This window comes from Diabrotica virgifera, chromosome 10 (genome assembly GCF_917563875.1).
Source record: "Diabrotica virgifera virgifera chromosome 10, PGI_DIABVI_V3a".
Lineage (NCBI taxonomy): Eukaryota > Metazoa > Arthropoda > Insecta > Coleoptera > Chrysomelidae > Diabrotica > Diabrotica virgifera.
Window position 1 is genome coordinate 127,242,810 of NC_065452.1, and position 25,860 is coordinate 127,268,669.

Here is a 25,860-nt window from a genome sequence, read left to right on the forward strand (position 1 = left end):
CGAGAGGTCCCCGGTTCGAATCCGTGTGTTTTCATTTTTTTTTATTTTTGGTATTGTTTTAATAAAAATTTTTGGAAAGTAGTAAGTAAAAATTAGTTTAATCTTTAAATAAAATACAAATAACCTGTTGAAAGTATATTTATTTCGTTGAAATCATATAATAGAAGTATAACTTCTTATGTGCGTACAAAGTACACACACATTCTTTTTTTTCTTTTTATTGGTGATTTGATACTCATTTATCACTAGTTTAATGATAGATGTCTGTGATTATATATGGTACCCAACTTTTCACATTCTTGGACCCAAAATTCCCAACTTTTCGATCCAGTGTCCCATTTTACGTTTAGTAGGAGAAAAATATTAAAATTCTCCTACTCGTAGTCCTCCAAACATTTCTGTTCCTCCCAACCACATATTACTCCGTTTTCAAACTGCTAACCTTAAGTCCTCCCTCTGAAATAGCCCCTCTCCAACCCTCCCAACATTTCTTTGCTCTATTCCACTAACACGTCCGAGCATTGGCCGAAAATCTGCCTCCCTTACCTTCTCTGTGAGTACATCCAGAACAGGAATAACAGGTAGGGGCTGATAGAAGAGTCAAGTCCTTACTTATACTCCCGCATACATAAGCCTTACATACTTTTCAGGAACCCATTACTCTGTCATACATCTCCATAGCTCTTGACTAGGAACTGTGCCGTAAGCCTTTTCAAGATCTATATATATACCAAATGTCGCTCTCTTATCTTCTCGCCATATTTCTCTATCAACTGTCTCAAACAGAATATAAAGAAATGTGGAGAAGTCACTTTAGAGAATTACTAATTGAACCAGTTATAAATGATGAAATAGAAGACGAGGACGATGAAGAAACGATCACACAGGAACCAACATTAGAAGAAGTAAAAAACATTATAATTAAGGGAAATAATGGAAAGGCACCTGGGAAGGACGGAATAAATCTAGAACTAATAAAATACGGAGGGGACATATTGCATGAAAAAATACATGAATTGATTAAAAAAATATGGAAAGAGGAGACAATGCCGAACGAGTGGGAAATTGGACAGATTATAACGATCCATAAAAAAGGCGACCAGCATGAGTGTAAGAACTAGAGGTAATACACTATTAAACGTTGCCTATAAAATATTATCGTCAATAATACAAAAAAAGTTAACCGATGAAACAAAAAATATTATAGGACAATACCAATGCGGCTTCGTAAAAGGCAGATCAATAACAGATGCAACATACCATTAATCAAATCATGGAAAAAGCACACGAACATCAACATGAAATAGAAATATTATTTATAGACTTTGAACAAGCCTTTGACTCAATAAAGAGAAAGGAAATAATGAAAGCCCTAAAATATCAAGGAGTAAGTAAAAACTAAGAAATCTAATAAAAATGTCAATGAACAAATCAAAAATCAGTATTCTAACACAAAAAGGGGAAACAGAAGAATTCGAAATAAATAAAGGAGTGAGACAAGGTGATTCACTGTCAGCAACACTATTTAACCTGGCAGTAGATTCTGTGTTAAGAAAGATTCACAAGGGAAACCTAAGAGCATCAGGTTACCAACTAATCGCCTATGCAGATGATATAGCGATAGTAACAAAAACACGAAAAATCATGAAAAAATTATTAATGGAGATTGAAGAAGAGGGAAGAAGATGGGACTAAGAATTATTGAAAAGAAAACAAAATTAATGAGACTCGGAAAAGCAGAATAAAACAGAGATAAGGATAGGAAATAAAAAATTCGAGGAAGTTCAGAAATTTAAATACCTGGGCGTTATGATAAACAACAAAGGGGAAAGAAAACGGAGATCGAAGAAAGAAGAATTGCGACAAACCCGGTATAACAATAACAAAGCAAATAGAAAACTACTAAAGAGTAAAATATTGACCAAACAAACAAAAATGAATATATTAAAACAATAATAAGACCAATAACGATGTATGCAGCAGAAACGATGACTATGACATAAAAGAAGAAGAGAAATTAAGGACAAATGAATGAAAAATAATAAGGACAATACTGGGTCCAGTGAGAATCGAAGAATAAGAGTATAGAAGGAGAACGAATAAAGTAATTTTAGAAGAATTAAATGGTGAAGATATAATAAAGAAAATAAAAGCACAACGAGCCAAATGGCTGGGTCATAATATATGGAGATAAGGACCAGAATCAGTATCAAAAGCTTTGATATTGTGGCAACCAGGAGGAAAAAGGAGACGTGGTCGACCCAGATCGAAATGGTTAACTGAAGTAGAGGAGGACGTAAGAGGGGCAGGAATTACTAAATGGAAAGAGAAGGCAATAGACCGGACGAAATAGAGACATATTAGTGAACAAATACAATGATCATGGGGACTGATCCACCCCGTAAAATGGATCTAGAAAGCGAAAGCGGCAAAACCCCATATGGGGTGTTAAGCCATATACTATACTGTCTCAACCAAACTAGGCGTCCGTTGTACTCCTTCCTGGTTAGCTTAAATCAAAACTGTTCTATCGATGAATCTAACCTTCGGTCTACAGTTTCTCCCAAATTTTCATTGTGTCCGACATTTTAGTTTATCCCTCTATACTTCTTACAGACCTGAATCTAGCCTTTACCTTTACACAGTGATACCATCATGCTCTGGTACCTTGCTTAGAAATTCTGTATGGCCTTTTCATTCTCTCGGGTGTTTACAACTCTTCATACAGCTTCGCAGACGATCTTTCCTCAGCAGTAGCTATCCTGTATACTTATCTTCCTCTCTTTTGGACCTGTTACCTGTTTCTAGCCTCTTTCTTCTCCCTATCCTTCTGTTGCAGTTTATAGTTCCACCACGAAGTTTTTTTGTGTCTTATTCCCATCTCTCAACCTTCATATACTTTTCCTATCTATCTCATGGTTAGCAACTACAGTGATTCTGAATGTAGTAAACAAATTTATTTCAATGGTAGTTATAAGAATTATACATTCACAAACTTTTGCTGTATTATGCCGTGGCAATGAATATTTGAACGCATAAATAGTTAAAATTCTCGACATATTCAATTTACATTACACGGCTGAAATTGCAGTTGATCCCTACATAATAGATGCATACATTTGAATGTTATCTATTGTCAACTCCATGCCATTTTATCTATGTTAAAAATAAAGTTCATTAGTATGAATAATTACTATTATCCAATATATTCAACAAATCTACATTTTCGCGTTGAAATGAAACATAATGAAAGGCATCTTTAGATTAAATTCGATTCGAGGGCCACCACCATCGGCTGACCACGGTTTCTACTTTTCAGCGTCTTACGTGTATTCAGCGTCAATACAGCAACTATGCATGTATTAATAAAATATTAAATGCGTACGGACGCGTTAGCGACATCTATCTAGAGACAGAGAAAAGAAAATTCTCTATAGGTCGGAATTCAGAATCCTTGGTGACTAACTATTGCCTGAGCTTTTTACAAATTTATAAAAACAGGCCGATAAATAGCCAGTGGCGGCTCGTCAGAGGAGGCAAGGGAGGTTTAGCCTCCCCATAAATTTTTTACACACGCTACACTGTTTTGTTTATCTTGAATCGCGAAAAACAAGCACTCTCACTATTATACAACGTGTAAATTCCATATTATCACTAAATATCCATACGCACGGAGCATTAGCATTAGAACGCATAATTGCGTCTCAGTTTTTTTATTATTATTGTAGGCAGGACCCTGAGTTATCCCGAGATGCATGAACGGAGCCGAGAAGCCGGCCAGCCTCCGTTGCTAATGCTCCGCGCAGCGCAGCAGGCGTTTAGGGAGACCCGGTCTTCTAACAGTGGCATCTATGGTGCCATCACACGCTGCCCGGAGATTTACCAACGGAGGCTAACTAGCTTCTCGGTTCCATTGCCGTTGCGTGCATCTCGGGACAACGAATTTTAGGGTCCTGACTAAAAATAATGAAAAAACTAAAAGTGCGAATTTTGTTATGAAATTTGGTATTTGGGGTTAGAATAATATTTGGAACAGCTTGTTCAAATAACTTTTTCCGATATTGGTAACGCAAAGCAAAATATCGGTAATTTATCATGTTTTTGGATTCGCAGTAGGCCGCGTTTAGAATTAAAAAAATTCAGTTGAGTATCTTAAAAAATGTGAATCTTCAACCTGTATGGACTGCAAAACTTCAGATCTGTATTTATTTTGATATGCATATTTACTTACAAAGATGGAATTGTTAACAAATAAACGACACAAACTTTGGTATTAAACTTTTACAATTAGACTAATTATTTTTAAAATGATATGATATTATGAAATTATGATATGTTTATGAAATGTAAATCAAAAATGGTCAAAAAATGGGGCCTTACATTACATTTTTTGGCGCATTTTTTTGCTAGTGCAAATTCGTCTAGATATTTTAGAGTTAGGTATAGCCTCCCCTATTGTAAAAATCACGAGCCGCCACTGTAAATAGCTAGTTTCTAATAGAATAGCTAATAAAATTTTCTCTGTCTCTAGAAATGAAACATATTTGGCAGTTTTGGCATCATCCTCAAGAAACCATCCCATATCATTCCGAGGTCTAGCAGTTAGTTTTTATAAAAAATGGTTTTGCCAGTTGCCAAAAATAAACTTTACTGTAACAAATTTCCAACGATGTAACCTATTTCACATCGAATTACATAAAGTGAACATAAATCTGATCGGCGAGATAACTCATCTTTTTGTGTTGGTTCGGTTTCCTTTTGTACCGATCCAGTAAATTTTGTAACAGCTAAAATTGGTGTAAAACTACAATTGTTCTATTTTTGTCTGACTCTACCTTTCCGCTATTAGGAGAAAGTAACGTCGATCCGAGTTCATAGGGTGGATTAATCGGAAGAGATGTGAATTGATGTAAACAACAACACATTGGAGACACAAGTAATACTGTTGTTTGAAAATTACCGATGCGAAATACTTTATGAGCTTGACATGACACGTCCGAAGAAATATGTTTGAAAATTACCGATGCGAAATACTTTATGAGCTTGACATGACACGTCCGAAGAAATAAATTAGAACAGCTAAAATTATTTGTTGAATGAACATGAGATAGACACATACCTACACATATAAACATCGAAATCATGTTGAAACGAAAAATTATAAGACAATTCTGATGTATATAACGCCCTCATGCCCAGGGTGTTGTCTAAACGATATTCCATGAAGATGAGAAGCTGTGTGGGGCATTGCCTTGGTAACTGGGACTCAATGACACCAGTCAAAAAACAAGATTGAATTAAATCGGAACAGATAAATCATTAGGACTACCTTTCAAGTTTTTTTGGAAATCAAAACAAATATAAACCCTAAAATCCCTCTGGGTTTGATCTAATTTATAACGTGTGATTTATAATAATTAGATACAGTTCTTCGTATGGCCCTTTTCAGTGCCCATTACTTTTTTAATATGGGTACTACTGGTGCGAACTAATACAGGTACTGCAACAAAAAGCTACTGCACTAAGCAAAAAGTAAAAACCTGCTCGACAGTTACGGATAAACAACATACTAATTGAAGACCTTGGGACCAGTAGGGGACATGCCACACAAGATTACTTTTGAGAAAACACCATTTTAAACTTATTTTCAGATCCTGAAATCAAATTAACAATCGTTTGAAAATACGTTATTAAATACACAATTAAAATAACACAAATGTTTATTTAACGGTTTTTGAGTTAGTGAACATTTTTTGAAAAAATATGAGGCTTATCCCCTTTTGTACTAAAAAAATTATATTCTAAAAAATGAACTGTAGTCTTTGTCATCTTCGCTTTTATTTAAAAAGGGATTTTGGTCACTTTGTATCAGAATCAAACTCATCCAAGTCTATTTTCCGTTTACACGCAGCGGAATGTTCCGCCGCCATGTTGATTACTACTGTGGCTTGTCTCCTTCTGTTGCAATATAAAGTAATGGTGACACAACGGGACCTACTACAGCAACGCCATTTTTCTGTTTGAGGTATTAATATGGTCCTAGAGTGTGCGATTTCTACTTTAACTCATTTTTGACGAAATTGTGGCTTGTCCCCTTCTGGGTCAAGGTCTTCAATTGACCATGTAGAATCTAATGTATACCTTGGAACAAAGTAAATACAAAATGGGAACAGGGCACAGAAATTAAGGCGAGAATAGAACGAGCTAGAGCAGCATTTAACAATATGAAGAAGCTCCTCATAAGCAAGGATTTGTCTCTTCCCCTAAAACTACGTCTAGTTAAATGCTACATTTTTCCGATCTTACCATATGGTGTGGAGGCCTGGACGCTGACAGAGATGCTCACGAAAAAACTAGCATTCGAAATGTGGGTGTATACCGACGCATTTTTCGTATATAATGGACCGAACACGTCACCAACATAGAGTTAATCCACAGAATCGGAAAAGAGAAAGAAATCGTAAGCACAATTAAACAAAAAAAAAAAAAAAGAATGTGTGTGTACTTTGTACGCACGTAAGAAGTTATACTTCTATTATATGATTTCGACGAAATAAATATACTTAAAAGTTTATTTGTATTTTATTTAATTAATAAACTAGTTTTGATATTACCACTTTCAAAAATTTTTTATTAAAACACCAAAAATAAAAAAAAGGATAACAATCGTCTGTGTCAGGATTTGAACCCGGGACCTTCGCGTTATGTAGTCGAATGCTCTACCAATAACCCATCAGGGTTTTGTTTTTACGGCTTCTGGGACGTAATTACAAACGACGGTGACAAATAGATCAAGTGAAGTATTAAATATAAAAATGTTTAAAATACTTATTATCTTACTCCCAAGGAAGACAAATCCAAAGACACAAAAATTATAATAAATATATTTACTAAAAACACTAATATATTATTTTCAAACCTTAGTTGCGCTGATACATACATAAATTGGATGATTAGCAACTAACAACATACTGTCGGTGTGCGCATGCGCCAGGGAATGTAAAAATTCACCCTCGTGCCTAAAGAAGTATAACTTCAAAAAATTTGAATATCTAGGCCACATATTGAGCCACGATAAGTACAGTCTACTGCAATTGATTATCCAGGAGAAAATCGACAGTAAGCGAGGACCAGGCAGGAGAAGACACTCTTGGCTCCAAAATCTGCGGAAGTGGTTCGGCCTCACATTGGTCAACTATTCAGAAGTGCCGTAAGCAAGATTAGAATTGTCATGTTAATAGCCAACGTTCGCAACAGACAAGGCACTTAAAGAAGAAGAATACAGGTAGTACTGGTGCGAATATTCGAATAAAGAATTGACGTAAACAATTTTAACCTGGAAAAATGTATTTGTATTTATTACAAACTGCGAAAAAACAAGAATTTATGTTAGGGCGCTGAAGTATTTTGAGACAGAAAAAAGCTGGTCAAACTTTACAACTTGTTGCAGCTCCTCATGTACTGAGTTTAATCTCATTTTATTTATCTCGGCATACCTAATCTCTTCAGAGGTGACATATTCATTTTGCGAAATTTTCATGATGGCATAACCACGAGAATATCAGAAGGCCATAGCAAATAATTCAATGGAGCAGTTACAATAATACTGAACTGTATCTGTTAAAAAAACATCCAGTTACTGAACAACGACACCATACAACAAACAGTACACAAAGAATTTAACAAAAATTTAGGAAATATTGACCACTATAGAATTACCGATTCTGATGACGTAAACGTCTTGTGGAAAACTATTAAAGAACAAATGAACAATGTAATAGAAAACATCTAAAAGTATCACCTATAAATAACAAACAGGAATGAATAACAAGAGATTTTATAATTAATGAACAAAAGAAGAGAATCAAAGGAAAATACGACAAGGACGAAGAATATAAAAGACTAAATAAATAATTCGAAAAAAAAAATAATCAAGGCAAAAGGAAACAAGGAAACAAAATGCGTCGAAATAGAAGAACTGGTAACTGAAGAAAAATGTAAAAGAGTTCACATCGACGAACAACACCATACTGAAAACGGATGGCAAACTGCTAGAATCAGCAGAAGATAAACTAAAAGAATGGGAAAGCTATGTCAAAATTATTTTAAAGGCATACAAAAAGAACCAAGCAGATTGGACAACAACAACGCAGATCTAGAAATTCAAAGCTGAAATTATAAATGAAATTAATCAACTCAAAACAAGTAGGAGCCCAGGTCCAGATCGAATCTACGTACAAACGTTAAAATTAATCAGTGAAGAAAACATCGAAATATTTGTCCTATGCAGTAAAAGTCGTACGTAATCGAATCTATAAAAAGTCGAAACAATCATCGGAGATGATCAGTTTGGATTCAAAGCCGGCATGGGAACGAGAGAAGCCCTCTTCAGTTTACTAGTTCTGGCCCAAAAATGCTACGACCAACAGAAAGATGTATGTATATGCTTCATAGACTCCGAAAAAGCATTTGATAGAGTAAGACACGATCTACTAGTAGAACGTCTGCAATAAGTCTGTTTAAATAGGAAAGACATAAACTACTAAAAAACTCGTACTGTAACCAACTGGAACCCAAACGCCAGAGTTAGCATCGAAGGTTCCACGTCCGAAGAAGTAGATATTAGGAGGGGAGTTAGACAAGGATGTGTTTTGTCACCCCTGCTATTTAATATTTATTCTGAGTTTCTATTTAAATAGGCACTGGATGATTACAAGGATGGAGTCGAGGTGAATGGCGTAAATATAAACAGCATCCGATACGCCGATGATACGATGTTGACCGCAGTTGCAGATGTTGATTGTTGATTGCGGATTCAGACTTGGGTCTACAATGACGCATCGACAGGACCAACTCAGACTGTGAGCAATTTGGTATGACAATAAATATTAAGAAAACCAAAAATGTACCTCAACCTTGCACAATAACATTTTAGAACAGGTTAATAAATTTGAGTACCTGGGATGTTGGATCGATAGCAGCCTAAACCGAGATCGAGACTGGAACAGGCCAGAAAATATTTCGAAAAAATCAAAAGACTGCTATGTGATTCTCGAATAAAACTCGAAATTCGACTACGTTTATCAAAATGCTTCGTCTGGTGGACTCTTCTCTATGCAGTTGAAACGTGAACCCTTAAAACATCAACCGTAAACAAATGGGAGGTTTCTGAAATGTGGATATACCGGAACCCTCAAAATATTTCACATACCTCAAACGAAGAAGTGGTAAATACAATAGGCAAGGAACGAGAACTTTGAACAGACTGAGAAATAATAAGTATAAATATGCTCAACTAATAGTGAAAGAAAAAGATCGAGGGAAAGAGTGAACTAGGAAAGAAAAGACTATCGTGGCTAAGAAACATCCTATAATGGGCAGGACTTAATTTTGAATACCTAATAAGAACAGCTGAAGACAGAGAAGAGTTTGCAATTGCAGTAGCCAACCTCAGTTGAGGAGAGGGTAATTTAACAAGATAATTTAGCAAAAATTTCACCAAACAGACAGTATTTTACAAATTTTTATAACAATTACCCAAAAAATTATTCCTGAATCAATTCTCATTGACTTCGATAATACATCTTACCGAATCTTTCTTTCTGATGGACTCACTTGCTATCTCTGTCATCAATCTGGTCATATCGCCTCAACATGTACCTATACGGCCACCCAGTTAAACCCGTCCATACCTACATCCCAAACTGACCAAGACTCTATTTCTTCCTGTAATGCAACAGCTGAAGACAAAAATCACTCTGTCCAGAATCAAACAGAAAACACTGGTGAAGTAATGGACTCCCAAGAACTCCCTACAGAAATTACTATACCGAAACGTTCTCATTCAGAAATATCGTCTCCAGGTAATACACCACCGGTAGAAAACACAGAAATAGATTTTACAAAACCTAAAGCAAGATCAACAAAAAAGCCAAGAGTCACTAAATCTGATACAAAAACTGGAGAAACAGTTTCTACTGAATCACTTATCCAACCTGCAAAGGAATTTATTGATAAAGCTTCAGCCCTGTTTGAATTAAACTATACAGAGATAGTTAGCTTTCTCGATGATGCACACGGTTCCCCCAATCCATTAAGTATCGCACAGGAATACACGAAGGACATAGCAGGACTATTACCAATGCTAACAGAAATCTACCCCAAACTCGAAGACAGACGCATTAAATCTAGAATTACACGAATAAGGAAGAAAATACGTCGTCAACTAAGGGCCGGTACTTTATGTCTCGATTAACAGCCCGTTAGTTAACGGAGGTTTAATCGGGACCTCTTTAGGGTCTCTTGCGTTGTAATAAAGGCAATTATAATTATTATTATACTTATTTATAATTATTATAATACTTGTAATATTGTAATTGCATTTATTACAACGCAAGAGACCCTAAAGAGGTCCCGATTAAACCTCCGTTAACTAACGGGCTGTTAATCGAGACATAAAGTACCGGCCCTAAATCTAGATCAAACTGAAAATGATAACTCCGAAGATACAGATGTTTCCCAAGAAAACAACCTCAATTAAAAAAAATCAATAAATGTGCTACGCCTGTGACACCAATATAACTGTAGGTCACATTGTTATAGACTGTCCATTATATCATCTGCAAAGACAAGCTACTGGACTACCATGTGATATAAAGTGTGCGTTAAACAGTGCGGATTGTGACAAAATCATTAGATTTTTAAAGGAAACTAAATTATAACCAAATATAAAATATAACCAAATATGAGTGCTACGTTTCAGAACAATCATAAATTAAAATCAACTTTGTAAAAACTCTGTAAAAAAAAACTTTGTAAAATAGTTTATATTTTATATCAAATTAATATGTATCATTGTACCACCGCTAATAACCTTTTATGGTTGATGCGGGTTATTTCTAATAAAAAAAAAATTACCCAAAAAATGATTTAAATGGAGTTTACCGATTCATTGAGAAATAAAATAAATATATTTTATTAGAATTTCAAAATTAAAGATATAGAAATGTTGGGAACACTTCAACGTAACTTTTAAAAAAGGTTTTATTTGAGAAATCTTATGGAACTATTGTTATACAATTAAATACAAATTAAAAGAACGCTGAAAAATGTATGTTGCATCTATTTATTGGTTCGGTTATGCTGCGTCGGCTTCCGGGTCATCGGTAAGCCTGGAACGTTGAGGCTTGCATTTCTCCTTCCTCCTCTGGAATTGACTTAGTCCTCGAAGTCTGGGAAACTTCTGCGATTAGCTGATCTAGAATTTGAATTTGGGCTGGCTGTAGTTTGGGTCCAAAAAGTAATCTGGAAATTATTTTTCTCTTTTTGATTATAAAAACAAAAATAAATAGTAAGAAGAAAACTATGGTGGTGCCAAGTCCCGTTGAAATTTGTGGAAGAAGGTCCAGTGTTTCTATTGGCTGAAGCTGGCCATGGGTATCTGGAATTTTGAGTTTTTCAATTTGAATCTTATGCTCTGATATCAATTTTATTGGAACAACTTCTGGGATGGAAATCTCTTGTGTGGTCTTGTTATTGAATTTTGGTTCCTTCTATGACAATTGGTTCATCTGTCATTAGGATACTACTGGTTATGACTTCTTCTTCTCGAATCTTTATTGGATGGACTACTCCTAATAGTATTACTTTATTGGTTTCTTGGAAGAAGTTTTCTGTGACAACGACCTTAGTGCAATTTTGAACATTGGGTATGGAGCATTCTGGATTTGATCAATTTCGTACAAATCATGTATTCAGCATGTCCACTACAGTCTTCGTACCATTTATTGTTAGCACAGAAATGTGTGGGTGACAATATCATGATGTGATCTGCATTAGGGGTAGGATAAATTCTATAGGTGAGGTATAGGTTGATGTCAAGGATAGGGATTTTTATTATTATGAGCATTGTTTGAGAAGTGACACAAACAAGGGCTTTAGATGCTTCTATGAGTTCGTAAGGATGATTATCATCGATGAGAAGGGCATTTCTTGAATAAATTTGAAGATTTTCTTTTAAATGTTCGAGTTCACTTAATGTGAATAATTCAATATTTGGGATATCCAAATGGGATAAAGTGATTGTCCTGATAAGTTTCATTAGGAATTCGTTAATATTTTGAAGGTTAATTATTTCATTATGTAAGGCAACATAACCGTCAAAATCGGAAGATAATTTATTAACTGCGGATAAAAGTACGAAACTATTATTATTAATTTTGTTTATAAGTTTGTCGAATCTCGTATCAATTGATTGTCCAAATGAGATTTGATTGTTAAATTTTTTTATGATTTCGTTTTCTTTAAGTTCAATAGCTGTAATGTGAGTTCTTAATATCTCTAGATCTGAATTATCGGGATTACCCGTTACATATTTGTTAGCTGTACCGAGAAAATTAAAAAGTCCTCTTTTCTGTTTTCTAGTTATTTTGTGTAAATTATCTTTGGCTAGGTCATGTAAGTGAGTATACTGGGAATACAATGAGGACAAAGGTCCATTTTTTATAGGATGCTTAAAATAGTTGATAGGATCTCTTTCTAAGGTTTCTTCTAATTTTTGTAAATTTATGTGCAAGATGTGTCTGTGATAATGTGAGATTTCTCTGGATTTTCCAACTTCTTCGGAAAAGTAAGCATTATTCGGAATTTGTTGGATCTTGAGAAGATGTCCCAGGGATAGGATTGTCCTGTAAAGAAGTTTTGTCTATAAGTTTTCGGGTCCTTTTTGCAAATGTTAAGTGAGTGCTCGTTACGTTTTGTTTGTCAGTTTTACCAACTATTTTCGTCATATCTTGTTTATCGGGACGTAATTTAGAATAGGGATTTTGTAATTTAGGTCTATGTCTTTTCTTAGTTACGTACAGGGGTTTTTCAAGATTTATTTCGGGTGAAATGTAGTTCAATTTTATGAAGATTCATGAATTCTTTAATTACGGCGGAATTAAATTCTGTACCACTATCACATACTATTTTTTTGGGATAGTTGTGGTGTGAGAAGTAATGTCTGAGTTTGCTTAGGATTGACAACGAAGTTTTGTCGGGAATTTTGTAACATTGTCCGTATTTTGAAAATGAATCGATAACTGTTAGATAGAGATTTTTGTTGCAATGGAATAAATCTATGTGTATGATATCAAAAGGTTTTTGTCCAAGTAAAGGTCCTAACTGTGGAAGTTTGTAGGGACGTCTTTCGTATTTATTTTTTAGGCAGATTTCGCATTGATTAATATAGTTTGAAATAGTAGTTTGCATATTAGGCCAGTAAAATTTATTTTTTAAATGTTTGTAGGTTTCTACGATACCGTTATGATTTTCGGTATGGTATTTCTTTACGCATCGATTTGTCTTTCTTCTTCTTCAATGTCTTGCAGCATTTTATTACAGAAAAAGGTTTTAACGGTCGAGTCTATATTTTTTCTAAAATAGTTGCAAATAAAAGGTCTAAATTCATGAGAGACTTTTATGGCAAATTTTTGATTGGGTCTTAAAATATTTTTAAAGGATTCTGGTATTTCTGTTTTCCAATTTTCTGTGACATTAACATTGTATCTGTGCTTATTAAAATTTTTTTTATAAACCATATCGAAATTGTCAGAGTGATCATTAATTATAATTTGATTCGTCGACATATTAATGATTCTTCCGAAATTTGGATGCCAGAAATGGGATTTTCAACTGCAGTGTGTTGCGTATCATCATCATTTTGTAATTGGTCAAATTGTTCCAAAAATTCGTCCGGGTCAAATTGTTCATCAATATCTGAAGGTTCAGCACAGTTTGAGCTGGTACTTAGAGCGTTAATTTGTACTCTAGAAAGAGCATCAGCAACTTGGTTTTCCTTTCCTTTCTTATATTTTACATCAAAATTATATTCGCCAAGTTTGAGTCTCCAACGTGCTAATCTAGACGTGAGATCTTTAATTTTATATATCCAGACAAGGGGATTATGGTCCGTTTCAACTAAGAACCTTTGGCCATACAAATAAGGACGAAAATGTTTACAAGAATCTATGATGGCTAAGAGTTCCTTTTCGATTGTGGAATACGCTTGTTCAGCGGAATTTAGAGTTCGCGAGTAATACGCTATTGGATGATTGTTCTGAGAAAGCACAGAGCCAATCGACATTGGAAGCATCAGTAGTGAGAACAAAAGGTTTTGAAAAATCTGGGTATTGGAGTACAGGGGCATTAGTTATCAGGGGCGCTATTCTTGACCACTCGTAAGTACAAATGTCATTCGCAAGATTGAACGATGCGAACGAAATAGAGTTTTCCGTATTCTTGAGCACTCTCAATCATTGCGAACGTTCCAAACTCGCTACGAGTGCTTGTATTATAACCATTCGCATCGTCTTCGCAAGTGAAGATTGTAACGTTTTATGTTTGTTTTTAAATGGAATTTGGAAATTGTATAATATATTTAATAGTTGCTGTGATGTGACTTTTATGTAGAATAATAATTGGTACGATAAGTTATTATACAATTTTATTCATTCATTAATATCTAATATATTTTTTAATTTTCCAGGTAAAGTTAAAGTCATTTTTAAGAAGAAAAATTCTTTTGAGTAAAGGCATTTGAAAATTTTGCACTTAGCAAATTAGGATTTTTTTCATAAATTCCAGCAATATTTTTTTTTCGTCTGGCATTGGTTGTTCGTTTTGCTTTAACTGATGGAATTTCCATTTTCAAAATACAAATATAAACAATATTTAACTGTGTAACGGCGTGTAACCACATATAACAAAAACGATAAATAAATAATCGAACCCTAACCTGCTAACCTAACCGAATTTCTACAGCAGACAGCAGTGAAGACAGATATTTACAGTGTTGCTAAATGTATTTAGACTTCAACAATGCGAACGGTCGGCTGTTTCTGCGAACGGTGGTCAAGAATGCCGTTTTTAGGAAATGTTCGCAAATCAATCCTTAGCAACTTACGTATACGCGCTAATTTCGAGTGATGTCGAGAATAGCGAGCCAGTTGCTTACATTTTTCAAATGACTCTAGATAATTAGGATTCTTAGGATCGACTACGGCTCCTTTGCGAGTACATCTAGAAACAGTTGATGTAATTTTTGCAAAATTGGGTATAAATCTACGATAATATCCTATAAGACCTAAGAAGGATTTGATTTCTTTGACTGATTTTGGCAATGGGAATTTTTGAATAGCTTCTATTTTGATAGGATTTGGTTTAATACCATCAGCGGTTACTAAGTGACCAAGAAAAGCAACTTCTTTCGTGAGGAATTCTGATTTATCTAATTGTACTTTCAGATTATTTTTCCAGAATGTATCAAAAATTGTAGCAATATGAACAAGATGCTCGTGTAAAGACTTAGAAAATATAATAACATCGTCCATATACGAAACAAAACTTATGAAGAAAGGGCCTAAGAACATTGTCCATTAATTTTTCGAAAGTTTTTTTTAAACCAAACGGTATCCTTGTAAATTCAAAATGACCATGAGGAACTGTGAAGGCAGTTTTCTCGATGGAATTGGGATGTACTTCGATTTGGTGAAAACCTTGACCAAGATCGAGAACTGTAAAATATGTGGCCTTACCGAGATTGTCTAATATCTCGTCAATTTTGGGCAAAGGGTATTTATCATCTATTGCATTTTCGTTTAGTTTACGATAATCAATTACCATCCTAAATTTTTGCTCTCCGGATGCATCGGCTTTCTTCTTTACGATCCAGACCGGAGCACTGAATTGACTTATACTTGGTCTAATAATATCATTATCTAATAATTTATTTACTTGTTTTGTAATTTCTTCTTGCATATTTTTTGGATGCCTAAATCCTCTTACATAAATAGGATTTTCATCTCGCGTTCTAATTTCATGTTTAATGCCAGAAGCAAAAGTTAACTTATTTTTATCATCATAAAAAATGTCTTTGTATCTTTTGCACAATTTTAAAATTATATCTTTTTCTTCTAAATTTAAATGACTAGTTCTGATAATAGAAGGATCAAAATTTGTTGGGCCATTTGAGACCTCATAATTATTTAATTTTTCTACATGAATAGGTTTAAGTTGAATATGATTGCAGAAAGAAATATTATCTATGTACATAATTGTCTTTTGCAATGTGAATGGACTCTGGTATGACTACGTGATTAATTCCGGTCTCAGGGAATAAAATTTCACCTTCCGCAACGTCTACTGGAATTTTACTATACAGCGTTTGAAATGGAATTCTAACACCAACACTCTTAAGGGTCAACGTAAGTTAATGTAAAGGGTTTTTCATAAATGTGAGAAGAATTAAAATAATTTACAGCTTTAGGGGAAATAATTGTATCAGAACCTCCAATTAGTTGTCAATTAAAACTTTTAAACCAGTTTTGGGCATGATAAAACATGGTAAACGGGGGAGTTATTAATACGAGGGTCGTTTTTTTTCAACCTCCGTTTGTCCATAAAAAATTCCCGTGAAGCGTTTCGCCATTGCGGTGCGCAGTGGGCGACAGCGCATCTCCCCCGCTACATTCTACATTAATCCCGACTTCCAGGCATCAGTCTGTACTGTGCTACACACGAAACAACATGGCCGCGACAATTCGTTCTCCCGCCAAGTGTGAATTACGCGCTGTCATTCGCTTTCATTTGACACATCAAGGATGTGTCAAGTGTGTGTGTGTGTCAAATGGAACTTGTGGAAATTCCATTGCCAACGATGTTAAAGTGAAGCGACGGTTGTTTCTCACCGCTTCATCAACACGTTGAACAAGCTCACCTGTAACGACAGAATTGCGACCTTGACCCCCTTCGTCATGCACATCATTTCGTCCTTCTTTGAATTTTCGGCACCGTTCACGCACAACTCCATCACTCATAAACCCTTCTCCGTACACTTGACACATCCTTCGATGAATTGCAGCTGCACTATTGCCTTCTGCCTGCAAAAAGCGAATGACAGCGCGTAATTCACACTTGGCGGGAGAACTAATTGTCGCGGCCATGTTGATGTTTCGTGTGTAGCACAGTACAGACTGATGCCTGGAAGTCGGGATTAATGTAGAGTGTAGCGGGGGAGATGCGCTGTCGCCCACTGCGCACCGCAATGGCGAAACGCTTCACGGGAATTTTTTATGGGCAAACGGAGGTTGGAAAAAAAACGACCCTCGTATTATTTAAGTTTATAGAAGAGGTGGGTCGTTGTTGAAAAGGTCGTACTGAAAATCTTGAGAATGTTCTTGGCTATCTGATTCGATGTCCTGTGTGTTATTTTCGGGATTTTCGTCAGAATTAGCATTTATGTTGAAATTATGAGTTCTTGTAGAAACAGTCATGGGTTGATTGGACGAGATTGTTTGTACACCACTCATAGGAGAAGTATAATTTCGATTTGGGACATTTCGTCTATTATAAAGATTTTTTGGGTTAGGTTTTCTGAAATTCGGGTTATTGCCGAAATTATTGGGCTGAGAATAATTTCTAGGAAAGCTGGCTTGATTAGCCTGTGGAAAATTTCTCTTGGGAAAATTAGTTAGGTTGTTGCTGGTTAAAATTAGGTTGTGGCGAAAAATAAAAAGTGGGCTGTTGCATATTACCAGGGGGATACATAAAGTTATTTTGAAAATTGTTCGGATTATTATTTCTATTATTAAATCTATCTGAATTGTTTTGATTAGAATTATTTGGTTTTTGTCTAAATGTATTCGGTCGTTTATTTTGTTGACCTTTCAAGAAATGCATGTATTGTTGTTGGCTTTTGTGGTTGTCGTGCGCAATGCATTTTTGGAGGGCAGCTTCTAGAGAGTCAATTTTAAAATGCGACAAATATCCGCAACAGGGGTCGTTTATGCCGGTACAAAATGTTTTAAGGGCAATATTCTTAAAATAAGGGGTTTTGAAGGTAACTGTGGCAGCATTGTCATTAAGAGAGATATGCTGTAGAAGACATTAGTTATTGGAAACTCTTTGGTGATACTGGTCATAATTTTCGTTAGGTTTTTGTACAGTGGTAGACAGTTGGTTTACTAAAATTTCTTCGGAACGTCTATCGCCGTACTTAGCGAGTAAAGCGGGCCGAATTTCGGTCCAAATAATTTTGTTAGAATAGTTTAAGAAATCTCTAGTTTCACCCTTGATACGAGAAGCGATATTAGCATTTAATACAAATTCTTGTGGCTGGGTAATTTCTTGTGTACCCAAAAAATTAAATTAAATTATCAACCGATTTAATAAATATGGAGAGATTATCTCCAGTAGAAAATTCGGGTAAAGTATTACATAAGCTAGAAATATCACTATTAGACATAGACATTTTTAATTTTTTAAATGATTTTTTAGAACCACGAATATTATTATGTTTAGAACTACTAGAAGTATCTAGGATAAGATTTTCAAATAAAACTTCTAAATCATCTCTTGAAATATCGTTTAAAATGCTCATAAAGGAAAGTAAGGAAAATAGACTTACAGGATGATGATCACTGGTGATATTATCTGCATGCTCTTTCTTCTTATCCCAGGTTCAGCGGATTCTCGTCGAACAACTGAAGTTAACCAGGAAACGGGTGGTTTCTGTACGAAGAATCCTGTTCGCAGCGCCAGAAATGTTGGGAACACTTAAACGTAACTTTTAAAAAAGGTTTTATTTGAGAAATCACAACTTTTACAACTTATGGAACTATTGTTATACGATTAAATACAAATTAAAAAGAACGCTGAAAAATGTATGTTGCATCTATTTATTGGTTCGGTTATGCTGCGTCGGTTTCCGGGCCGTCGGTCAGCCTGGAACGTTGAGGCTTGCATTTCTATATCTAAAGTGATGTAATAAATTGTTAAGTCAGCATTTCTTGGCTTCACTGCAAAACCCTGCATTTCAATAATAAATTTAGACTTAACTACGTTGGTTAATTGGACTAACTACGAAAATGTAATATACGGATCGTGTTTGTAAATAGAACAATCGTAACAAGATCCATATGTCATACACGTGTTATCACTTCAGGATTATTTAAAAAACTAGAAAGAGTGATCTGATTATTTTGTATGCCTGGCTGCTGGTTTCGTTGAAACAAGACCAGAAATATCCAGGAATGAAAACTCATTTGAAATTGAGGTTAAACCATCGATTTTGCTTAGGTAATTGTTTATTCTTGTATTTTCGCCATTATTTTCACTCTATACTTGTATACAAATAATATTATTGTATTTTTATAAATAGCAGTGTAAAGGAAATAAATATATTGAGGGGGTTAGAAGTAAAATGATTTAAGTGCACTTTTCTAAAAATATGCTCAAAGTACAGATTCGCTTACTTAAATGGTATTATAACTTGGTGGTAAAAGGATTCAAGCATATTTCGCCCTACAGTCGCCATCTATCGCCATTACATTTATTTTAATGAAAACAATTCTGTACCTCAGAGCTAAACTGTATTAACTCACAAAATTGAAATTTTACAGGAGAGCAGTTTAAAAGAAATATAAACAGTAAATTTTAAATACAAGTTTTATTTCTTTTTCTTCAAATATGTGATAAACACTATTTGATAAGTATAAATGATACCATATATTACTGTATTTGTTATTTTTATACCTCTGTAATTTTTTGAAAAACGTGGAGTTAATACTGTTTGGCATGAAAACAATTAGCATGTTCGGGAGTTAATATAATGGTAAGTTGATACACGTGAATAATAATCTGGAGATAATATGATACATGAAACACAATTTAGTCAAGAACACTTCTTTTTTTAAATTAAATGAAATAAACAATATCTATAAAACAAAATGAGTAAACAAAACTAACGAAAAACGAAACCCAAAGGATCATGAGTGTTGTTCACTTACAAATTATTTTGGAAAAATTTTATAAATCCTCATCTACTTTATCGGAGTTGGATAAGTTTTTATAAAAATTATGAAATTCCTTTTACTTATCGTGATTCACAGGCAGAGCCGCAGGAAAGTCAACACGCCTAGGATTTCTGTTAAGATCAACAGATTTGAATGTTCCGAACTAAAATTAGTTTTGAAAAAAGCAATCCCAAATTATCGCCACATACATACTTCCAAGTGGACGACATCTGACATACGAAAGTCTGTATTCTGCTGAGTTTGTTCCTTATAATAAAAGGTGAACAGTTAAAACAGTTGTTGTTTTAAAGAGTCTTACAATCCTTGAAGTCATCTATTTTTTATTTTCCACAGAATACTGAATACCAGTAGCACGCCGCGGTTTTACATCGTTCCATGGAGGTAATACTTTTATTCTGCTGGGTATTAAGTGTAAACGACTGTTTAGCTCAGAGCTACAGAGGGACTTAATACACTTTAACGTTGCCTATCTTCGGAACCACATTAAATAGGATTTTATATCGTATCGCATATGAAAGATGTGAAGTGTGTTATGTAGAAAGTGAAATAATACAATTTTTCAAAAAAATGGAGTTAATACAGTTTAGCTCTGAGGTACAGAATTGCATTCTGCATTGGTAGAAAACAGGTTTAAGTGCGCCTGAACCGTTTTACCACAAAACTATTTTTATTATTCTGCAAAAACAAGTGGTAGTAAACGGGTTTAAGTGCGCTTGAATCGTTTTACCACAAAACTATTTTTAGTATTCTGTAACAACCTCATGTTAATACAGGATTAATTTCAAGTAAATAAATATTAAATTTGCACCGAATTTTGAAGACTAATTATGCAAAAGTATTATGCAACGTGCCAGTTGTTACACTGTGGATAACAGCTGGGATAAAAATTATTAGTAATAGTTAAAATCTGCACTTGAAACGTTTTACCAGTAACATTTATCAACACCATGTACCGATTCAAGGACATTATTTTAATAATTGAAAACAAGGAAGGATATAGTAATGGTAATAATATACCCTTATAATTTTTATCATTTTATAGAACATTGTCACTAGACATATTTTAGTTTAATGACTCATATAATTTATAAAACTCAAACAACTTTGAAGCTGATTATCTCAGAACTATCAAAACTGCACTTAAACCCTTTTACGTCTGACCCCTTGATAATTATTATCGTCTCAGAAATTACATCCTGGCACTGGCAAAACTCGTATATTAGTTATTTTAATCATAAATATTTCTTATGTGTAGAAAGTATAAGTCCTAATAGCCTCATCAACAGCAACTCTCAGATGCAAAATGAGAAGTTTTCAACAATCAAATGATTAAAGCAAGGAGACTGGCTGGCACCGACACTATTCAATCTGACTCTGGATTACGTGTTAAGACACATGAATAAAGGAAGAGCTAATCTCCTAGTGAATAAATCAATACAAACTGCCGCCTATACCGACGACATCAGCATTATGTCTCACAGAACGGAAGAGACGGCAAATCACAGACCAATAGTATGTTATGGATGTGAGACATGGGTGATGGCAGAAAATACAAGAACAAAGTTGGATGTCTTTGAAAGAAAAGTCATGAGCAAGATATTTAGAACTATCAACGAAAATGAATTCGTTAAACTTCGAGACTTAGATGGGCTGGTCATGTATTGAGAATGAAGGCGAAAAGATTGCTGAAAAGAGCACTATATAAGAAAATGCAGGACGCAAGATCAAAAACTATACCAGGCTTTTAGATTATTTTTCAATGTTATCTCTATATTCACCATTCTAAACTCCTAGAATGAAGTGGTTAAGTAGTAAAAAGACTGATCTGATCCTGTACCGTCAATATCATTGGTGCAGGTGGTCTGTTGAATTCTATGAATTCTGCCATCCTTTACATTCACAAACCCAAAAATCTCCCTACTTACTGGCAACAATGAAGAGACAGTTACCTCTGCATAGGGACCTTGCGAATACCTCAAGTTTTGCCAGTATCCTTCGAATAGTTGCCAAGACAGCTAAACAAGAACCTGAACCTTTCCACTCACTAACAGCTGCCAAATAATGCGTTCATACTCTATCCAATTAGCAGCATACGCAGATGATATAAACATAATGAGCAGAACAATGAACGCGGATGAAGAAATCTACGTTGAGTTGAAACAGAGTGCAGAAGATGTAGGGCTAGCAATAAATACAAATAAAACAACATTACTCATACAAACCAGATCAAATAGACCGGCGCAACAACAACACTTTATAAACGATATAGAACATGTGAATATATTCACGTACTTAGGAAAGGATCTGGCCGCAAACGATGAAGAAGAACCGGAAATAGATACAAGGTTTATGCTGGAAAATAAAGCCTATTTCTAGATGGGTCACATATTCAAATCGCGAAACGTACAACGGAAAACAAAACTCCGGGTCTATAAACAATAATCAGGCCCATAGTAAGTTATGGTTGTGAAACATGGGTTGTGACACAGAAATCTGCCAATGCATTAGACGTGTTTGAAAGAAAAATATTACATAGGATACTGGACCCAATAAGTGAAAATAACAACTGGCGAATTAGATATAAAAAAGAAATATACGAACAATATAGCGAACTAACTCTAACACAATACACTAACTGCAGAGATTACGGCGGGCAGGGCACGAGGTACGCATGCATGAGATCAGATCCCCAGAAAATTGCTAAATGAAAAAATGCAAGGGAAAAGACCTGTCGGAAGATCAAAAAAAGATGGGAAGACGAAGTAGATGATGATGCCAAAAACCTCCTAAAACGCGTTCATGGAAAAGAACAGCAGTAAATCGGAATGATTGGAGAAGCTTGCTGAAGAAGGCCAATGCGGTTTGGGCTGTAGTGCCATTGGATGGATGGATGGATCAACTGCCGAATCCATTACATTATCGTCAATTTCAGCTAAACAAACAAAAAACCATAAAGGACCATAAATGTACACATACTCAATTATGCACATGACTAATATCAACAGAAATCCAAAAGAAACAAAAAGATTATATAAATTTATATAAAAGGTCAAAGAGTATTTACAAAATTTGCGTATATTATGATAAGTCAATAAAGGTTATATTACCTTATCAAGACTATAAGTAAATTCAAATTTGGGTATGTTTAGTTAAGAAATTTTCCACAATACATAAAAGAATGAACAGAGCCGTATCTTAACAAGACTTTTAATTCTGGAGATCAACAATTGAGCAAATATTTCCAGGAGCAAATATATCCATAAACGAAATCAACAAGCTACAAAATTAACGAAAAAAAAATTGTTGGAACATAAAAAATTAGCGTTGAAACTTAAACAGACAAATTCAACCCAATGATAGTTTAGGAAAATTAAGGGAACTAAATGCATTTATGTCTTTTGGTTTCTGAAGTTCCCACCCACCCCTCAAAGCAAATGTCTAGATCCACCACTGAACGAAATAATATATGAATGTGCAACACAACACAACAGATACAGTACAACCTGCCATATCCGGACCTCCCCAAATCCGGACGGTTCTGCGCCGTCCGGATCTACCGAAATCTACCGAGAAAGGCAATCCTGCTGTTGGACAATGCACTAAAAAGAACTAAAAGATGGCGAAATAATGTATTATAGAATCTATAAAACGTGTCTATCGACGAAAGTTATTGACGGTGTTGATTACTGGAATGTATGAAGGAGAAAACGTTTCAGAGACTGTAAAAGAAGTAGTGGTCTTGATATCCAGATTTTTTCATATCCGGATCGGTCTGTCGCCACATTGATCTGGATATGGCAGGTTTGATTGTACTTGCTAGTCAGACCCACAAAACCTATTTTGTAACAAAAATTTTACTCAAAACTCATCTGGAATTCATTATTAAACGATTACTATAGTACTACAATCTATCTAAGATACTCATTAATTGTTCGAGATGTGTAATTCCATAAACAAGGGATCTATCTGTTTTATGGAATGATCCCTTGTTTATGTAAGTACACATTTCGAACAATATCACCCCGCTCTGCTGAATGTTATTGAGTATTAGATAGACTGCAGGACTATACTGCGTGTTAGTGGTTTAGGTGTAGCTTTTTTCAATAAAAGTGAAACCTCGTTTTTTAATAACAAAATAAAAGTGGCATTTATGATATTGTTGATCGAAGACTGTTCTTTGTATTCATACTTACATAATTCGTTCCCATGGCGGTCTCAATAAAATGTGACACATCACTTGGATTAATACAGTTGGAGGACTCTTGTTTCCTCTAGCATACTCTAGTTGGCATATTCTGCATAAGTGACCCATAATGAATCTAAGAGTGGACTTGTGATGAGGAGGTAGCTCTTCCACCAACTGTTTCAATAAAGTCGTACATTCCTGATCGTTTCTTTTTCTCGCTGCTTCTAGGAACTTGTCGTACCACTGCACCGGGATCAAAGGATCTGGTAATTCCCGTAAATACTTCTTAAAAACGCCCGCAATTGCGACAGGACTGAACTCCGATAGACCGATGTCATGGGGATTTTCTTCGATCTTCTTAACCAGCGCTAACAGTTGATTTGCTGGTGGAGTAGCGCAATACAAATTGTACAGCTCTAGAGATTCATTACTTTGGGCGCGCTTCTCAAGTTCATCGGCGCAGTAGACGAGAAGATCAGGTGCTGCGCTGTCAGAAAGCTTGAACTGGGAACAGAGGCCCTGACCAAAAAACGATTTGAACTGAATGAAATGGGATCTTTGATCCATTGGACGGTGAGTACAAGACGGAAGATCAGTTGATGCTGCGCAAGTCCGATGGGCTACGAGTCCGCAGTCTTGACAAATAAGACCTTGATGAAGAAGACCTCGAAGATACTTGTTGCATTTATCACACCTTTCAAGGGTATTAAAACTATGTTGTGTCAAAGTATGTGTGTAGTTTGTGCCTGTGGACGATGCGGCTTCCTCAATTTCGATGTTTCTTAACGTTAGGCATATCTCCGGCTTCCTGATGAGTTCATCCACACAGGTTAGTATGGCTTTTTGGTGGAAATCGTCTTTTATTCCCATAGCCTGAAAACAAATATAAATTTAAAATATAAATATAAAGCCATAAATCATATTGAAGAGTGGTCATCCACAAGTGGACTTCAGTTTAATACCCTTAAAACCAAAGCAGTGTGTTTTACGAAAAGTCACCAAATACAACTGAAGAACTTATACTTAAATGGAGCACAGGTTAAATATGTAGACGAAGTTAGATTTCTCGGTATGATATTTGATCAAAAACTAACTTGGAAAATACATTTAGAATATTTAAAAAAGACATGTCAGCCTGGAATAAATTTGTTACGATCACTTGCAAACAAAAAATGGGGCGCCGACTCGTCTACATTACTACATATCTACAAGGCCCTAGTACGTTCCAAACTTGACTACGGCTCAATCGTTTACAACTCCTCAAAAAAAACGTACTTAAAAACAATAGATGTGATTCAAAATACAGGTCTTCGAATTTCCTTAGGAGCACACCACACAAGTCCAATACAAACTCTATACTGGGAGACTGGAGAGATCCCACTCACGTTTAGAAGACAATATCTAAGTCTTTCTTATGCAGCTGCAGTATCCTCTAATCAAGATAACCCAGTTATACACAACGTATTCGCTGACCGCTTTAAAAGTTGTTTCCAAAACTCAAATAGAACTGATCACCCTTTTTATTACCGCATACAAACTTACTTATTAATATCAAAAATAGGTATTCATTTTCCAGACACCTACGATATTTCCGCAATCCAAACCCCTCCTCCTTGGACAATTCGCCTTCCCTCTACTGATACCAGCTTATTGCGACTAAACAAATCAGAAACGCCTGCAATTCAAATCAACCAAGAATTTCTTAAAATATTAAGCAAATATGGTAGCTGCTTCAAAGTTTACACCGATGCCACCGATGCACACAAAAACGAAGACGGAACTGGCGCAGCAATCTACTCGTCAGATTACACAGCAGCTTAT

At 35.1% G+C, this 25,860-nt stretch overlaps 1 protein-coding gene across 2 annotated transcripts in view; it reads right to left on the reverse strand.

Annotated features, from left to right (window-relative positions):
• LOC114340898 (phosphatidylinositol 3-kinase regulatory subunit gamma-like) overlaps positions 1 to 25,860 on the reverse strand; it is a 773,815-nt gene that overhangs the window by 21,487 nt on the left and 726,468 nt on the right. For both annotated transcript variants that reach the window (XM_050641271.1, XM_050641272.1), the window contains one exon: positions 24,047 to 24,912. In XM_050641271.1, coding sequence (XP_050497228.1) covers positions 24,047 to 24,912 — 866 coding nt within the window. The remainder of the gene's footprint in view (positions 1 to 24,046; positions 24,913 to 25,860) is intronic.